This window comes from Leptinotarsa decemlineata, unplaced genomic scaffold (genome assembly GCF_025532065.1).
Source record: "Leptinotarsa decemlineata unplaced genomic scaffold, Ldec_3_MD MMD2_tig00026299_RagTag_RagTag, whole genome shotgun sequence".
NCBI classification, from domain to species: Eukaryota; Metazoa; Arthropoda; class Insecta; order Coleoptera; family Chrysomelidae; genus Leptinotarsa; species Leptinotarsa decemlineata.
In genome coordinates, this window is record NW_027412676.1 from 3,043,822 (window position 1) to 3,058,287 (window position 14,466).

The window sequence follows — 14,466 nt, forward strand, 5'->3', positions numbered from 1 at the left end:
AGTTTTAAAGATCTAAGCATACATAGGGACAGACAGCGAGAAGCGACTTTGTTTTATACTATATAGTGATATCGACGATTCAGAGATCAAAATCTATCAACTGAAAACCAACCTATATCTTGCATTTTCTCTGCAAGTTATATTAAGTATTTTGAACACGAAGGCGGGTATCGAAACGTTAAGATAAATAGCAATGAAAAAAATTCTTAGCACTTTTTTTCTAATAGGAAAAGTTATCAAATCCAACTTGATGAAAAGCCGCCACACGTTTCTTTGTCAAAAATATATTGAATTTTCGCAGGAACGTATCAGAGTGAATTAAAATATTTCTCTTTCTACAACCTCACAAAGTTCCCCGTTACAATTATTTTCTACATTCTGAGGAAGGAAGAAAAATCAATGAAACCACTGATTTCTTTCATAAAAAATTACTTTTGTGCAATAAATCCAACAATTTGAGGCAATTTTGAAAAAAAATCAAAATTTGGAAACCGGTTTCCACCCCACAGCAAATTCTTCAATATCTTTGAGAGACCAGAAATAATCGGTTGAGACAAATATAGTGTTATTATGTTCGATGAGAAATAAATAAAATATTCATATTTCTCTTAATTTTTCAGCCCACTGATACGACAGCACAGATAAATAGGGGGTTAGATTTTTCGAACAACTCTTCTATCAAAATGGAAAGTGATATTGTACCGACCGGTTTTCCTTCATCCACCACACCTTCAAGCACTCCCAATTCGATAACCAAAGTCTTATCAGCAACGCCGGATATGAAAACGTCGCTCAAGTAAGTTACATGTTTCGTTCACCTTTTCTTGCGGGCTGAATCTATAAATTTTAGTCATCTTGTTGCATATTATTGGATGAAAAGTTATATTTTCACTTTTAACTACAATAGCACACTTTGTAGTTTTGTTATGCACAAGTGTTGAAAATAATGAACTTAATTCACCGACACCTCTTTCAACTGGCATCAGAAACAAATCTTTTTTATTTTTCTGAAAGAAAACAATTTGTGTGACAAAATTTAAATTTTAGTTCATAAAGTTGAAAAACTGATATAAGTTTGAACATCAAAATAGTATTCACCAATGTGTTATTCCTTACTACAAGATTTAGTATCACTAAATTTATAGAGTTGTCTCTATAAAAGCTTATTTCACAAAAACCAAGTTTTGTGAATATAAATTAATAATTTGATTCAAATTTCTTGACCAAAAGATTAATAATAAATAATTACCAGACTACAGAAGGTAAACATTTTTATTGGGAATCAGGAGATATAGAAGCGCATCTTCAGTGATAGCACTTCATCTGTTGAGTGAATGTAAATCATTCAAATTTAAAACCCTTTAAACCACTGAATTTATTACAAACTAAAGATATAAATTTATTACATTCCTAACATTGTCAACTTATTTTCGGTAATTGTAGTATAAAATATTGTAACAAATTAAAGAATTAACTGTACTAAACAAATTTATTTCTAACAATATTTCACTATCACGAAGTAATTTATATTCAACACTTAGCAACTAACGCTTAATTTATTTCAACTATTTGAATTCCTTGTTTAACCGCTCGATTCACTTTCTAAACTCAACTGCCCTCTCTGGACGAGAAGCCGGCATTTTATATTGGTAAAGATGGTTCTAGAATTCTATAGTCCTTTCGGTACTCAACTAGAGTATAATCGGCGGTTGCCGAAGGTATTCCTTTTGCGTTGGTGTCATATGTTTGTTCGCTAGCCAACATATTGGTCAGGGGCGGCTTCAGATCCGTTACAATATAAAAAAGAACTATAAATGCTTCACCTGGAAGAAATCTGGTAATATTTATACAATAGATTTTTTGGGACGAAAATTTCAATTTTTTTTTTTTTTTGTAAATGCAAAATCAATGGCAACTTTTACATTCTTCTTTTCCCCGCTAGAAGATATTATATTAATGTTATTGTACATCACGAGGGATGAAATACTTCACATTTATTTAAAAAAATATAGTTTTATCAGTAGTTATCATCATTCTTGCACTACATGATTCTCGAAATTAATAAAAATGCCATATAAATTTTTCTTTTTTATAGTCTTTCCAATAGTGCCAACGTCTTAGGAACATCAGGCATAAATGGAATAGGTATTTCAAGTACAACTGGATCTGCTCCTACAGCAATGTACAGGCCAAATTTCACACAAGCTTTTCAGAGGACTAGTTCTTATCCACTTTTTCCTGGATCAACACCCTTTTCGTCAGCTGGTCTACTTACAAACGGTGAGTGTTTATAATGTATCATCAATTAATATGGATAACAATGTTTTGGAAATATAATAATTACTTTCCAAAATTGACATATGGCCCTAGAAACCATTTTATAAATTGCTCTATACTTTACTCCCACCTGTTTTCAATTGAGATTTGAAGCTTTCCGTGAGTTAATGTGTTTCAAAGTGACTTTTGATGGAAAACGTTTTCAGTTTCAATTCAAATATTGGGATTGAATGGCAGGTTAATAACCACATAGATATGAAAACATTTAAACTGAGTGCATCCTGCTTCCTTACTAAAAATCTTCGTCACATTACATCATGAAAAATACCAAAACTTACATATTCTATAACCGAATCCTATAACAACATATATTCTGTGAGAATTCATGTATTTTAAACATTTACTATTTATTTGTAATGTCATGCTAACTTAGCTACACACCTATTTTGTCCTATATGACATATTATTATTGTTGCAATGTTACTTATCAATGGCGTTTTTAATTTTTATAACCAGTCAACCCGATGTAAATTGGTGACTTTATGCTCAATAAAATTGTCTGTCTGTCAGTAGGCGCAACTCTAGGTTGAATCCCTCCGATTTTGAAAAGTTGTGTACTTGCAAAATATACATAAACTCAGTATCCCAGTGAAAAATATTTTTTTCCTGAAGAATGTACCCACCTAGAGGATCAGACCATGCTTTATTATTACAAAGGTTTGAAATTATTTCTTTAGAGAAAAGAAGAGGACAGACTTCCAAAAATTTCTGTATAAAATCTTATTTGTGAATGAGCACAAACTAACTCAATTTACGTAATGTACATGAACCATAACAAAGTTTGTGATTATTGTGATATTTTCTCTAGTAATCTGATTGGGTTGGAAAATAAGTCAAGAGCCTATATTCAATGTTAGTGCTAAGTTGATTTATGTATCAGTACCACAGTATACTATACAGTAATCCCACTTCGGTTGATTTTTGGTTTGAATTTTCTACACGCAGACCCAGATGCAGTCTCAGGTCTGCGCAAACGACGAGTTCAAGACAGGTACGCAAACCTTCCATAGTTGTCGAATTTCCTGGGTTTCACCCAACCTACTGTGAAATGAAAATATATTTTGTCACATCCGAATATGAACATCTGCCGATCCCATGAATTTTTAAAATCTACTTGAAACATAGTTCATCATTGTCCAAATGATCTGGGTTACTTGAATATTTCACCAATGCAAAATTATCATTTGTACATTTGACCGATGCTAAGTGGGACTACTGTATATAAGTATACTGTGTCAGTGCTATCTTGTCTGAAATTGCTCTGTAAATGGTTGTTACTGTTGGCAATAAATGCTTCAATATTGTTATTAAAGTACTGTTTGCTTCGATTTTATAGGTCCCGCTGATCTCAGTATGAAGCAGAAGCCTCTTTTGAACCACAAACTTAGTTCTGGTGAAATGACTGCTGTTCGACAACTCATCACCGGATATCGCGAATCGGCAGCTTTCTTGCTACGATCAGCAGATGAGCTGGAGCAACTCCTGATGCAGCAACAGTAGTGTCCTAATGTTAGAACTTAAACATGCCATATGAAGCAAAGGTTGACCTGTCTCCGTTAGGACGCCACAAGTCAGAAATAAAAGGATGAATGAAATTAAAAATAGGTTTGATGTTAGACTGTTATTCTCAAAAAAAATTGGAAGTGAATTTATCGTCACCTGTATTGTTCCATATTGGAAATATTGTAAAATGGTCCGTTAAAGTGTTCACCTCTTGAATAACTCTCTCCATAAACATATTTTATATTGAAAACATCAGTTCCATATGAAATCTGCTAGGAAAGGTCTACTTATTTACTATTAAATTGTACAATTTCAAAGGAAGTGTATAAGTATCCTTTTTTCATGATAGCCTACTTGAGGAACCTGCTAGCTCTTTAACTTTTCTAAGTAAAGTCATGAAAGTCCCAGTTGGTGAAAAATTTATAAACATCCATCTATGTGCGAAAGTTCAAAAAGTGGTAATTGGAGAGCTAGTCATTTGCAGTACTAGTTTTATTCTAGTCAGAGGGCAAAGTGTAATTTTAGGTTCTTGTTATTATATATCTTTTTATAAAAAAGTTTTTATTTTGATGTCGATATTTATTTTTGTGCAATTTATTCAGTTTTCTGAAAACATATTCAGAATGAGGTATGAAAATATACACCTATTTTATATGAATTTACCAGCTACTGAAACTGAACATTTTCATTTAATTTGTTCGTTCAAAAAGTTTTGAATATTTATTTGCCAAATGGGACTTTCACTAATAATTTTATATAATTGTAAATAAAATATAGATACACTTTGCTACTAGTTAGGTACTTCTTAAAAAGCTAATGTACAAAAGTGTTTCCTAAATATGTAAAATATTTATTTATTATAAAGTGAAAATTGATTATTCTATTACAGGGGGTTATTTTATTATATTTGATATGGTCGTTAAGATTTTATTGTAATTCCATACCAAAGAAGGAAGTTATTGTATATAAATCCTATAAAAAAAGTCGTGAACTTTTCGAATATCGATTGTTTATTATGTAAAAACTGCTAAGCAACCCCTCCACTTTTATTGTATCGATGTGATGAGGATTGTACAGGGTGTTTTTTTTCGAAATGTGGTTAGATTAAAATTTGAACATAACCAAGCACTTCTCTTACTTAATGCTCTAGTAGCATATCAAAATTCAAGTTATTTGTACATTATTAGCCAGTTTCACAAAGAGATATTTGGTTTCCATCTATCTCTTGAATTTTTCAGTAAACTTTTTTAAGAACTCGTATTTTATGACAAAAATGCAATTTTTATATATTTACTGAAATTTATAGAAAACCTTGCAATTACCTGAATGCATGGATAAAAACCTTTTTTGTATATTTTGTCATATCTATTTTTCATGAAAATATTTTCAACTGATTTTGAGTTGTCACCTTGTAATACTTTAAACAAGCACCCAGTATGAAATTTACAACATTTCTGTGATGTATTAGGTGTGTAGATATGGACCTAACGTTTTGAAATTCCCACAATTTTTCGCTTGGTATATTTTGTAATTCTTTCCTACATTCCAAAATGTTTTGAAATATTTAATCTCCAAATTGTATTTTGATCTGAAGTCACTGCCAGATTTATGTATAAATAAAGTGTCCACATATTTTCTGTTTTTAATTATACCCCTCTCATTGATTTTCTCAAATATTTTAGTACTCATAAGGACCTGATCACTACCAAATAATTACACTAAATAAATTGCTCATCAACTACCTAGTTATCTAAAAGTAAAACAGGGGCAATTGTAGTGAAATTTGGTATTTCTTAGTAATGATCAGGACATGGAAATATTCAGGGTTTGAAATTGATATTGAAGAAGATAAAAATTTCCTTTGACATTTTTTAAAATCATCTGATTTTTATCAAGAGCTACTTTTGTCTAAGTGAAGAAAATAACCTGAAAATAAATTACGTTTGTTGAATTAATTTCAATGATCTATTTTGGAGTATCCAGGTGGAAAATATTAACACAGAATACCTTCATTTCTGAAATGCATTAGAAATTTTGACTTACAGAAAAAGGTAAAAATAAAACTGGTGCACGAAGAGTACTTTCCAAATCAGATATTTTTCAAATGCTCAGGTATCAACTGATTTTTTTCTGACCATCGGTAGACCTGTGGTCTTGGAAGCTGTGGACTGAATGTCCACTCGTGGACATATGGTCTCAGAAGATACTGTTGCTGCTGGAGACTGAATGACCACCTGTGACATAGTTTGTTAGACTAATTTTTGATTGTTGACATGTGTTGATATCTTTTATAGGTCATTTAATTGTTTGTAAAAATTGAGAAATTGCTCGATGCCTCACCTCAATGAATTTTGCAATTGAAAAAAAAAATACTGAAAAAATGCAACTGCATGGTCCGCACCTATCTTTGATGTTCTCTGGGACTGCAAAATCGACAAATACACACAAAACCCATATAGTAAGTTTCCACGAGATAGATTTAAATTAAAAAATGATTATCCATATCAAAACCTAAATTATGAACAGAAAACAACACTTTAAAAAAACAACAAAAGAAGATTCGAACTGAACCAGTAAAACAATAATTGAACAATACAATACTCGTATATTACTGAAGTTTAATTTTCCTCTTGAGGAAACACGTGTCGAGGTGTTAAAATAACGGTTTGGTATTGGAAAAAACCTCCAGTAATATTCATTACTACACCAAAGATTCCAAACAGTGCAAAGTGAATACAATATTCTGCAGCTAATGTGATACAAATCTGCTAAAAAAAGGAATACGAGTGTAATAAGGTCCATACATTGAAAATCCGAATCAGTTTAACAATAAAATGAAAAAACTAGATGAACTTTGCAACAACAAAGACGAATTTATGGAGATGCATTCATTTCTTCTTCTGGTAACAGGCCACATTGACATTGAAGTCTCGTATTTATCAAAATTGTGAAATTTGAATCATGTTTCATTCGAATCGATAAAGCGAAATATTCGAAAAATTTGAAAAAAGTCGAAATGACAGTAGAGAGTTCAAATTTCGGACAAGGGTAAAATTGGAAACTGAACAACTTTATTCTTGGCATTTTTCGGAATTTTTCAAAAAGAAACTGATTTTTTGAGAATTTTAGAAAAAAATGTCGAATTTGACACTAGTTAATTGATTACTAAAAATATATGTTTTTAAAAATCAATAATACTACTTATCGACCTAGTGTTCTTACCACAGTTAATAAATTGCCATTTTAATGGACAAATGTTTTGTTGATTATCAATGAATAAGTTCAGTAATAACAATGGGGATTCTATACTATACTCTCTTGGGAGTATTCACATAGATATTGCCCAACTTTATATCTTACTGTAAAACTCATCTCTGCCTACCAGCAAAACATCACAGCTAAATGCTGCTGTGAAATAAAGATCTATCAGGCTGATAATATTGTTTTTCCTGTGAAGTGGAATAATTTGGGGAAATACCTTTTGTGATTTAAGGAATGAGTACTTACAATATATTCTAGGGAAAAGGTTAATGAAAATGCAATTTTTGCTTTTATCCTTTCTTCAGAAGTTTCCCACATTTTTTGTATAAAGATGGAGAAGTTGAAAGTCAAAAAGCTTTTTTCCCAATAATATTTCATCATAACATGTATCGCTATATTTCAACTTTCATATTAGAATGCTTCATTATTGTGTTTACATTCATTTATGTTCTTGTGTATATTCATTCATATAATTTATCTAATTCCAATATTTTCTACTTTGTCAATAAGACGTATTCTTAGGCAATGAGTATATTTCATCATGATAATAATAATGGTAATCATACACAATACCTAGAAAAGGACTAAATCTCATACAGAACACTCATCGTTTACTTTCTCTGCTTGAAAAAGGGTATGTGGAAGGTCTTCAATAATCTATACAATAATTAATATGTGTGTAAAAGGTGGTTTTTATTTTCTGATCACAATGCAATCATTACCGAATAGAGAGAGATCAATATTTCCATTTGAAACAAATTTCAAAAGATAAATTTAAAATTGAAGGGGCTATATTTTTAGGAGTGATTAATTTTTTGGGAAAAGTTTTTGGCTTTCTACTACACCATCTGATACAAAAAAAGGAGGACTTTCTTTCAGTTTGTGTCTGAAAGTTGCTTCTTTGCATGATCTACACATCCATGTATAGAGTTACTTATTTTCAAATTGATTACTTCCTTCCTTTCTTTGGAAGATTCTCTCATCCCCGTTTTTTGTATCAGATGGAGTAGTAGAAAGCCAAAAACTTTCTTTCCCAATAAATTTAAATTTTCATGGTTTTTTTTATCGCTTCCTGGAAACCATTTTATTTGTCCATTTCTTTCAAGTATCTGGAAAACACTGCAGCCTCAGGAACTTATTGCATTTTTTCCATCTTGATAATCCCAAATTCATATACCATTCATACACCTTGTTGAAGAAAAATTGACGCATATGCTCTAAACATAATTTTTAGGAGTTTTGATTTAATACATTTTATCTCAAGATATTAAGAGTGGGCATGCTGTTAAACCAATTGGTCTCCCTTTATTATCCTGAATTTTTTGAAGGGAATTGTCAATAAAAACATATTTTTGAGACTGACAGTCATTCGACTTATTTAGTAGAAATAAATGAAGATGTATCAGACAAGATATATTTTTACATCGGGCCTTTCAGCTATCAAAAAGTCTTGTGAAAATTACAGTGGAAACTTCATCAGAAACGACAAATTGAATGACACAGTTTAGAAAATGATACTATTGCTGAAACTATTAAAATATGTCAAATCGTAAAGAAATGAAGGAAATGAATACTTCGAAATCGAAGCTCACTTATCTGTTATCTCGTCAACGACATCTTTGACGGCCAGTCTCCAACTTCTAAGAAAAAAATTGGATCTGGAGAATGAAAAAGCAAAGCATGCAATGGAACAAGATATACTGAAAAACAATTTGTGGATTATCCACAAAGAGAAGAAATTTGCCGTAACTGACTGGTATACAGGGTGTTCCTGGACTTCCTCTCGAGAATGTATAGATGGGGTCAAAATATCACCAGTACTTCACATAACTTTTGTTCCTAAAATCCTTCGTTACCAAGTTACAGGCCCACGTTATAAAATGAAAAATGTTCTTTGATAACTTTTCAAGTGAATATTCAAAATCAACGAAATTTTGGTGATTAACTAAACAAATGAATTGCTTTGAGCTTTCATGCAGGAGTCAGTTGTTGTACTACAAAGTCAGAAACCGACTACCCCCGATGGTTCACACCACAAAACTTTGAAAGGACAGATATTTTTCAAAATTTATCAACAAAATTAGGTTACTTATAAAATTTTCTGAATAAAAGTAATCGTGTGAAAAATCGATCGGAGCAATGATTTTTGATAAAAATGCACTTTTGTTCGACGACATCCAACCTGAGATGTCTACCATTATTCGAGATTAATTGTGAATGAAAATAGAAACGATAGGTAAAATGTTTATAATACAAACATGTTAACTTAACAAAACTCATGGTGTAAATATCAATCGCAAACCTCAAGAGCAAACAGAAATGAAAAATTCGCTACAAAAACTGCACGATATGACCCCCTTCTCTCTCAATACATTTTCGTAGTCTGCGAAGACACCCTCTCTGTACTTGAAATAGCATTCCAGGATCCTTTCGTATGGCTTCACTATGTAATATTATTCTATTCAACTGGGCATCTCTTGTGTGAATAGGCTTTTTAGATACTCCTACAGAAATAAATCCAATGGATTTGAATCCAGAGACCGCGGTGGCCATGCATATGGTTCACCTCTACCAATCCATCTGTAAAGTATGGTTCAGATGGTTCCGCACAATCAAACTAAAATGAAGAGAAGCGCCATCATGCATAAACCACATAGGGGAAACCCGGGCAACGTGAATACCTTAGCCTCTCCTTGATCATTGTCGTTTAGTTATAACTGAGGAAATTGAAACGAATATTTATATTGAGTCTTCATTTAATGGACTTACAAAATGTAATAACATTTGTTCTTAATAATAGCTAAACTATTAGATATAAGGCCAGTTTTCAACAATGGCATGAATATCCACTTTGCCCAGCACCCCGGGTAAAGTGGATTCAGTACTAGGCCAAAGCGAACAACATTATTCGTCATGGAACTCAACATTAAAATTGAAAAAAACCATAAAAAATTGAAGAAACATATAAAAAAAACATTTTTTTCTACAATGCTAGTTATTGTAGTTATTACAAACAAAGAAATTGAACTCATGAATAAATAAACATTTTAAATTAAAGGAACATATTGAAAAAAAATTGTTCTGAGATTCGTGAGATTCATTCAAAGATGACGCTTGAATGATGGACTGGGGCAAATTAGTTTTTTCCGTTGGGGGCAAAGTTTCTGACTGAGTATTCAAATTGAATGTGCCTGCAAGTATATCGGCTGGTGCAAAATGATGATCACCAAAAGCATGCTTGTTCAAAGACCAAACTCCGGGACGTTCAAATGCATGCACTGTGTTGATGGCCACCGCCGTTTTGAGAAAAACTGGTGCTAGCAGCTGGTTAATGATGCGGCCGGAGTGAGATTTTTTAAACTAATGATCTTCCTTTCAAAATACGTTTTCAGTTGGCTATATATAGCAACATCCATCGGTTGCATTTTGTGGTTAGTATGGGTTGCTAAGGATAATATCACCACATTTTTTTTGGTTGTGTACCCAAGTGCAGGATAATATTTGTGACTTTCGTGATTGTCTAGTATCAACAGGAACTTTTTGTCTGATGTAAGCCTCACTTGCTCTACGAAAAAGTGCATCCAATTCAAGAAGACTTCGCCTGATGTCCAACCATTGGGAGTACACGTTCCTTGAATCCCTGGCGGACTTCCATCAAGAAGTCTTGGCTGCATCTTCTTTATATCAAAAATCAAAAAAGGTGGAAGAAATTTAAGCTACCAGCTGCATTACAAAATCCAATGACAGTTGTGAAAATAGGACGGAATCGACCTAACAGTGGAGAAGCAATATCACATTCGACATGTCGATATAATGTAGCCTAAGCTAGCCCGTATTTTTTTATTGTCCTTTTAATCGATTCTCCAGCCAAACACAAATTTATAGCGGCCTGCATATTTTCTTCACTCTAAGATTCTTGTTGTCTTTATTTTTATACACCATCAGCAATGGAAAAAACGCTATAAAGTACATAATTCCATTAAACTGTATAACTTGTCATGACCGGGCAAAGTGAATACGGTATCCACTTTGCTCTTCGAGTACCTTTTTAAGGTTATCCTAAATTACTAAAAAACTGGAGCATCTAAACTCGTCTACGGATAAATGAAAGCTACATAATCATGCATCAAATCCTGCTCATAACAAAGAGCATGTCGCAAATAATATTATAGTTATAAACGAAACACATCTGTAAATTAATATTATTTTTCCAAAAACACACTCTGTCTGGTCACTGGGGCAGAGCGATGCGAACTCGTCCCGACGTGTTTACCGCGCACGGGGCGACAACTAGCGACTGTTGCTATGACAACACGGCGGCCGGACAACGAACTATTTGGGAGTTATAGGCAATATTCGCTTTGCCCGGGGTATTTACTTTACCCGGGTTTCCCCTATCTCTTCGGGTTTGCAACGGAACATGTTCCAATAGTCCATTCAAATCGTTCTGAAGGAACTCCAAATAACGTCTGCCATTCAATTGGTCCTGTAGAATAAATGATAATAACAATCTTTATTGAAATAGGTAATTCTAATCTACATTCACAAAGTATTCCTACATTCACAAATGGTCCTATAAGATGGTTTCCTATGATACCAGCCCAATCATTCACGATAAATTTCCGTTGGTATTGGGTTTGCAATATCCCATGGGGATTTTCTTCGGTCCTTATGTGGAAATTAGGAGAGTTTATAACTCTATCTCTCCTGAAACCTGCTTCATCAGTGAATAAAACTCGATGAATAACGGTCATACAGTCTTTGCTTATCCATGAACCAATTGGCATATTCCAGTCGTGTTGCAATTGTTCCCTAATTATTCTATGAGTAGTGGACTTGGATGTATGGAACTGTTCTGATAGATTTCTGATGCTCATTTAAGAATCATCAATGACAGCTTCCAAAATATTTTCCTCCAATACAATGGTAAGCAAAGCCCTAGGAGCGTTCCCACCACCTCGTTTTGGCAAAACTGCACATAACTACAATATCAAAATAAAACAATATGCTCCAATTGATCATCCATTAGACATACCTGTCTCCCTCAAGTTGCGATCGACAAGCTCGAACGTTTCTCTTACCAGTACCGTTCGATTGGCAAAATGCTCGTAATACAGACGACGGGCTTCTGCAGCATTAGAAAATGTTCGTCCATAAAATGCATACATATCTGCATATTCGTTGAATGTAAACTGTTCGGCCATAAAACCAACTTCAAAATATCCTATGGAATATTGACAATACAATAGGTTTGTTCTAGCAAGAAATTTCGGATGGTTTGAAGCTAGTGTTATGGACTGGCCAACTGCGCATGTATGCCGTGAGACTGGTTACAAATAGTTTGGGATTCATGTCCTGCTAGAACGCTTATTTGTGTTGATAAATGTCAATTGTCAAATTGTCATTTAAACTGACTTATTAGTTGGAAATTTGAAATTTATATTTTGTGCAGCGAAAAGTGAAGGTGAAAACCGATAAAAATGAACATATTGAATTGGTTTGAATAGTCATCGGCTTGGTCAAAATGGAAAAATTCAAAATAGAAGAAATGTTAGAATTGGAAAAAGAAAAGTTATAAATAAGAAAGAAGAGAAATGAATTATTAAAAACAAGAAATAATTTGCTCAGACAAATGAGCAAAAATAAGAATTCAGATGTTGATAAATATTCTGAATTCAATGTTAGTATGAGGGATTTAGTTTGATATTTTATGTCATACATAGGGTTCCTGTTATGTGATATTATATAGAAAGAAGTTATTAGTTTATGTGTTAGAACGAGTACTTACCGACCTGATTAACAGCCCGTTAAAATAATCAGTGCTGGGGCTGTGCTGTCTCTCTAGCAAATGACAGGATGTGGTGTCATTCTCAGCACCGATTATTTTAATTGACTCTTAATCCGGTCGTAAAGTACCCACCCTTGAGCAAATTATATTTTTATACTGTTTTAAAAATCATTCTTATTTTACCTGAATGGATGTTTATTTAATTTATGCCAAACAATGAAATGAACATCAACAAACAGAAATATTACAATTTTATTGCTATCTTAAAACTCGTCAAGCTACAAAATTTCTGTGGTCTGCAGCATCTCTATTGATGTGATTATCTTCATCCTCTTCCTCATGGTGATGAAACAGCATTTCGATAATAAGTTCCTCATCATTGGATGATTCAGAATTATTTCCCCAATTTGATTCAGAGCTTGATGACTCTGATGACATTTCGGTTAATCCTACCTGTAATAATGGAGTTGAATAGTTGATGCTTAGTTGAAAATCACCAAATGCTTGCTTGATTTTCATTCAAAAACATAAAATCATTTTACTTGAATTTCCAAACGCAAATATGAAAAAATTGACAGTTTTGAGGATTGCCGTTCTATAAAAAACAAGATTTTTAAACCAATTATCAGGCCACTAAATATTTCTATTTTGGTTTCTCATTTCTTTAGTACATAACATAATCAACAAATCCATATTCCAAAATCATAACAAACGTGATATCGGATCACTTGATCACTCCGAATATTTGCGCATGTCACAAACTGAAAATCCTTACGAATTCCTCTGGACTACTTCGACAGTTCTCATACGGTTTGCAAACAGGATTTCGTCTTCGCTAGAACATGTGACTATTAATTCGAATCCTGGATTTGCTTTGCTAGAACGCCTATATTCCGTATCGTTTGAAATCGCTGCTAGAACAAACCTATTTGACAACCCACCACTCAACAAAACACAATCACATTCTAGTTTCTCAATGTCCGTCACAACTATTTTATTTCTTTCTAGAAAGTTTTTTGTCAAAATCTGTGGAAGAAATGGAACATAATTATTTACCGGATATTTTTCACCTATTCAAGTGTCGCCGTTTTTGTAGTATCTTGGTTTGCTCTTTATTAGTATAGATAAATGTGCGTTTTTTCAGATAAATTTATCGGGTTAAAAATTTTCTCCCATAAAATCAAATTATCAGTGAAACTCCTCAACATTTCAGCTGTGAATAAGAATTTGAAATACTCAAATGTGATTATTCCACACGTATATACAAAATTTGGACTGAACTCGATATTCACGTAGGTTGTTAGTTCAAAAACACCACGAATCTACGATATCTCATTTGTATTATCCCATTTATATTGTTGCATTAACGTTATTATAATTATTTCTGCTGTAAAACTTTTCATTTCAAATAATGGTAGACATTTTTATGAAAAGCGTTGCTCCGATCAATTTTCCACATGAATACTTTTATTCAGAAAATTGTCTCTAAGTAACCTCATTTTGTTGAAAAATATCTGTCATTTCGAAGTTTTGGGGTGTGGACCATCGGGGCAAAACAACTGTCTCCTGCATGAAAG

The 14,466-nt window shown here is 32.8% G+C and overlaps 2 protein-coding genes across 4 annotated transcripts in view; one reads left to right on the forward strand and one right to left on the reverse strand.

The window, feature by feature from the left end:
* Positions 1-5,473, forward strand: part of LOC111509010 (nucleolar protein 4) — a 363,566-nt gene extending 358,093 nt beyond the window's left edge. For all 3 annotated transcript variants that reach the window (XM_074180686.1, XM_074180685.1, XM_074180687.1), the window contains 3 exons: positions 621-796; positions 2,096-2,280; positions 3,674-5,473. In XM_074180686.1, the coding sequence (XP_074036787.1) occupies positions 621-796; positions 2,096-2,280; positions 3,674-3,837 (525 nt within the window). In that variant the 3' untranslated portion in view covers positions 3,838-5,473. The remainder of the gene's footprint in view (positions 1-620; positions 797-2,095; positions 2,281-3,673) is intronic.
* Positions 5,474-9,332: 3,859 nt separating this feature from the next.
* LOC141484959 (uncharacterized) lies at positions 9,333-12,582 on the reverse strand. Its single transcript, XM_074180693.1, has 3 exons — positions 12,137-12,582; positions 11,661-12,083; positions 9,333-11,587 (listed from the first exon to the last, which is right to left on the reverse strand). The coding sequence occupies exons 2-3, from the start codon at positions 11,976-11,978 to the stop codon at positions 11,405-11,407; spliced, it is 501 nt and encodes a 166-aa protein (XP_074036794.1). The 5' UTR covers positions 11,979-12,083; positions 12,137-12,582; the 3' UTR covers positions 9,333-11,404.
* Positions 12,583-14,466: the final 1,884 nt, after the last annotated feature.